This window comes from Amphimedon queenslandica, unplaced genomic scaffold, assembly GCF_000090795.2.
Source record: "Amphimedon queenslandica unplaced genomic scaffold, v1.1 AMPQUscaffold_12327, whole genome shotgun sequence".
NCBI lineage: Eukaryota > Metazoa > Porifera > Demospongiae > Haplosclerida > Niphatidae > Amphimedon > Amphimedon queenslandica.
Window position 1 is genome coordinate 4,941 of NW_003547436.1, and position 3,862 is coordinate 8,802.

The 3,862-nt window shown below is 36.1% G+C and overlaps 1 protein-coding gene across 1 annotated transcript in view; it reads right to left on the minus strand.

The window, feature by feature from the left end:
• Positions 1-3,862, minus strand: part of LOC100635666 (sacsin-like) — a gene marked incomplete at its 3' end in the record, with an annotated part of 13,464 nt that overhangs the window by 4,887 nt on the left and 4,715 nt on the right. The window contains exon 4 of the mRNA XM_020004229.1: positions 116-3,784. Coding sequence (XP_019859788.1) covers positions 116-3,784 — 3,669 coding nt within the window. The remainder of the gene's footprint in view (positions 1-115; positions 3,785-3,862) is intronic.

A 3,862-nucleotide genomic window follows, 5' to 3' on the forward strand; every position in this document is an offset into this window, starting at 1 on the left:
GCTCCATGAACATATCTACAGTGTGGATCAAACACACAGAGTGTGTCCCCCCTTGTTATGAAACTAGGACAGTCAGTTACATGATAGACCACATTAAAACCAATGCCAAACTGACCAATTGACTCTTCATCATCACGCTTAGAACCAAGACCAAGCTTTTGAATTTCATTTAAATCTTTTTCAGTGAACTCTTTATCATTCCATACAAGTAATGCAGGTCCTTGTAGTTCTGCCCAATTCTCTGAAGGTAATCTCTCTTTCCTGTGTTCTCTCTTATCAAGTATTACATACATTTTACTAGCCTTGGCATCATCAGCATTCTGTAGGAGTTCTTTGAGGAATGTAACATCAAGTGGATAATCTCGAAGAATATTTTTAATTCTCTGGGTGAGCTCTTCGCGTTGACCAAATGGTGCTCCACTAAAACTTTGCATAGCTGAAGTGTATTTGTCAAGGAATTTACTGCTTGTTGGTTGTACTCCAAGAGCCAGTGCTACTTTTCTGATGAGAAGTGATATAACATAGTTACTATCATTATCAGGAGGCAACCATGCAGCATCATTGAAAACTAGTTGATTTGTTGGTCTAAGAATATAATTGGCATCAAGAAGAATAGCCTCTTCCTTCATGGGAGATAGTTCCTGAAAATCTTTTGCATTCAAATCTTGGATAATGTTTTTAGCAGTTTCATGGTATTCTTGTGGAAGTCTGTGTGTAGGGCTAAAACGTGAATACATTTGAGAGAATGTTCCCAGTAGTTTTTCAACACTAAAACTCTCCTTTACCTGTAAACAATTTACCAAGTTTTTGTGCTGTGATAACATGCCAGGAAGCTTATATAGACATGGGCCCACCAGTTGCTTCCAATTAATTGATACGTCACAAGGACAAACAAAGCCTCTCCCAGTCCATATGAATGGCTTGTTATAATATAGGGCTAAATTTTTTTTATGCTCATTATCATCTTGATTTTGATGTTTACTTAGTTTTCGTGAGATTTTGGGTGACTCTTTCAATGAGGCTTCAAAATGCTCATAAACATTTTGACATATTTCTTCAATTAATTGTATTGCTTCATGATCATCACACATTGATATGTTAAATGTATTAATCAATGTGACAAATTGATTATGTACTTCATCAAATGAAGCTTGTGATGGAATATTCATTAACTTTAATGCTTGATGAGGAATTGAATCGCACCCTCCTGAATCAGTAGTCTTTGTATTAACTATTGCTTTTTGAGAGCCTATTAAAATACCAGCTTTTTTCAAGCTGCGACTATCAACTGATATTACTTGACAAGGTGGTAATAAAACATGACCATCACCTTTCCATGGTAAAACATATTTGTCAGGTTTATGAAGAACAGGTAGAAAGTGAGTTTGACATAGCTCAGGAGGTGCTGGATCAATTTGCACATGCTCTCGACGTGCATGTTCTGCCTTTTCTTGGATGCAGCCAATAATTTCTTTGACTCTCATTAATGCTTTTATTTTATCCTTAACAAATAATGACTCAACTGTCTTAGCACTTTTAATAATTACATCCCAGCATACATTATAAGGTGACATCAGGCCAAGTCTTGAAATTCCTTCCTTTACTGCAGCAGATTGATAAAGAGTATCTTCAGGAAACATGGCATCTTCAGGATCAAACATGTCACGGAACTCATATGAATCCACAAGTTCAGATGCTCGTTTTAATTGAAATCCTTTAGGAGAAGTAGGTATGCAGGGATACTTTTGAAGTAGACTTTTTAATAATTTGTGTTCTTTAGAGGTAATTGCTGAACCAATAGCTGATAGCATCATTGAAAGAATTTCATTTCTAGTCTTAGTGTTATTAGAAAATGAATCTATATTTTGCAGAAATAATTGTGCAAATTTGTCTTCAGTTAAAATATCAACAATAACAAATTTTTGTAGTTGGCTACTATGGGAAAGAGGTAAGAACACTACTGGTAACTTCAATATTTTTACTGCTTCAATGATGTCAGTAGAACTACTACATGTAACTTTAAATAATGTAGAAGGAAGAAAAAAGGACTGGGCTATTTGTAACCATTGACAAATTGAAGACGAAAAAAATAATTCTTCTTGTGATATCAAAGGATACAATGAAGATACTAAGCTTTCCCATGGAAACCTCATCTGAAGGTTGGAAGCCAGTGGCCATAGCATGTGAAACTCATAAGATAAAAGCCTTCCTGAGCAGTGCATTGCTTGCAAACTTTTTAACAATTTGCAATATGCTTCAGGTATGACTATTGTCATTAGTTGCTGATTCCAGTATTCCCTTTCATCTGATGCCATTGCAGATGATGCTCCTGTCCATATGCCACTTCTGTTACTCATTACAGCAAAGTTAGCAGTAACATGCACAGGTAAGCCAGTAGCAGGAACTGATAATGGTAGAAAGCAAAATGCATTCCCTTCTATTGCTTCACACAAAAACGAAAATTGTTTTTTAACTAACTTGCAAGCTACAGATGCAACTGCTTGCTTATAGGCACCATCTTGTGATTTCAACCGTTGCTCTTGATTTGATAGCAGCCAATGCTCAGTAGATGTAGCATTTGATTGTGTAACACATACTTTGACATTCTCAGTGTCAAAATTACTGCACTCAATAGACAGCTCTTCAATGATTGGCTTACCTTCTCGTCGTGAGCTAAATGTGATGCGCTTAACATTCTGTAAGAAAAGCAATAATTTAGAACCATTTGACTCTAAATCCTTTTTAATCATGTGAATGAGATGATTATTGTAAATAGTGGAAGAAATCTGACTAGAATGTGTTCTAAATGGTAGCCTAAATATTGTACCATTGTAAGATGATGAAGAATCAAAATCAAACAAGCCCTGGTATGGAGCTAATTGCTGTGATTTGGCAAGAAATGTTGATTGAAACTTTAGTTTTTTGCCAGGCCTGCTCTCATTTTGCACCACACCTTTTAAATGTTTCAACGTAGGATCAAATATGTAAAGCCATTCTCCGCTAACAAAAGAAGGTACATCAGTGATGTGGTACACAGAACAAAATCCAACTCCAAATTTTCCAATCTTTAGTGGTTGGTTAGCTTTTGTAGCACCAGCAAGTTTTGTGATGTTTTCAAAGTCTTCCTTTGTGAATGTGCTGTTATTGTGGACTATCAATGCTGGCCCATGGCTCTCCGCCATTCCTTCTAACACTAGATTGTGGCTTGGATGTGTGCGGGTATCATGTAAAATATTAACTTCAGTTGCTCCAGCATCATCAGCATTTTGTATCATCTCCTTTATGATAGTTAAGCCATCTTTATATTCTCTCAATATATTGCTGAGTCGTGTTGTTAGTGGTTTATGTTGACCAGCATCTTCAAAGACATCTTCGGTAATATTAAGCTGATCACTGAGTGGGGAAACGCCCAGTTTAGAAGACAGGTAAGACACTTTAGGATGTATAAGATTATACTTTTCATCTGACGTTCGTGCAATGCCACGTAACATTTCATTATCAGTGTACGATACATCATCAATAGGAATTAACTGAGGATATGATAAATCACTTTCGACTGGTACTAGAATATCAGCTTTACTCATTGTACTAGTGTTATCTGCTATCCAGTCCAATACAGCTCTAACTTTTGACCATGCTTCATCTTCTTTGAGCTCAGAACTGTCCCTGACACATTGAAGAACAGAAAGAATCTGCTCAGTTGTTACATTGTGGGGAACACCAAATTTTGAAAAAAGTGAAGAAAATGCTCTCAAATTTGAAGGTAAAACAAAAACGAAAGGTTCTAAATTTATAAAAATGAAGGATTAGCTGCAATAGCTGCTTGACGTGAATCAATGAATGTCGATAAATTTTCAATCCA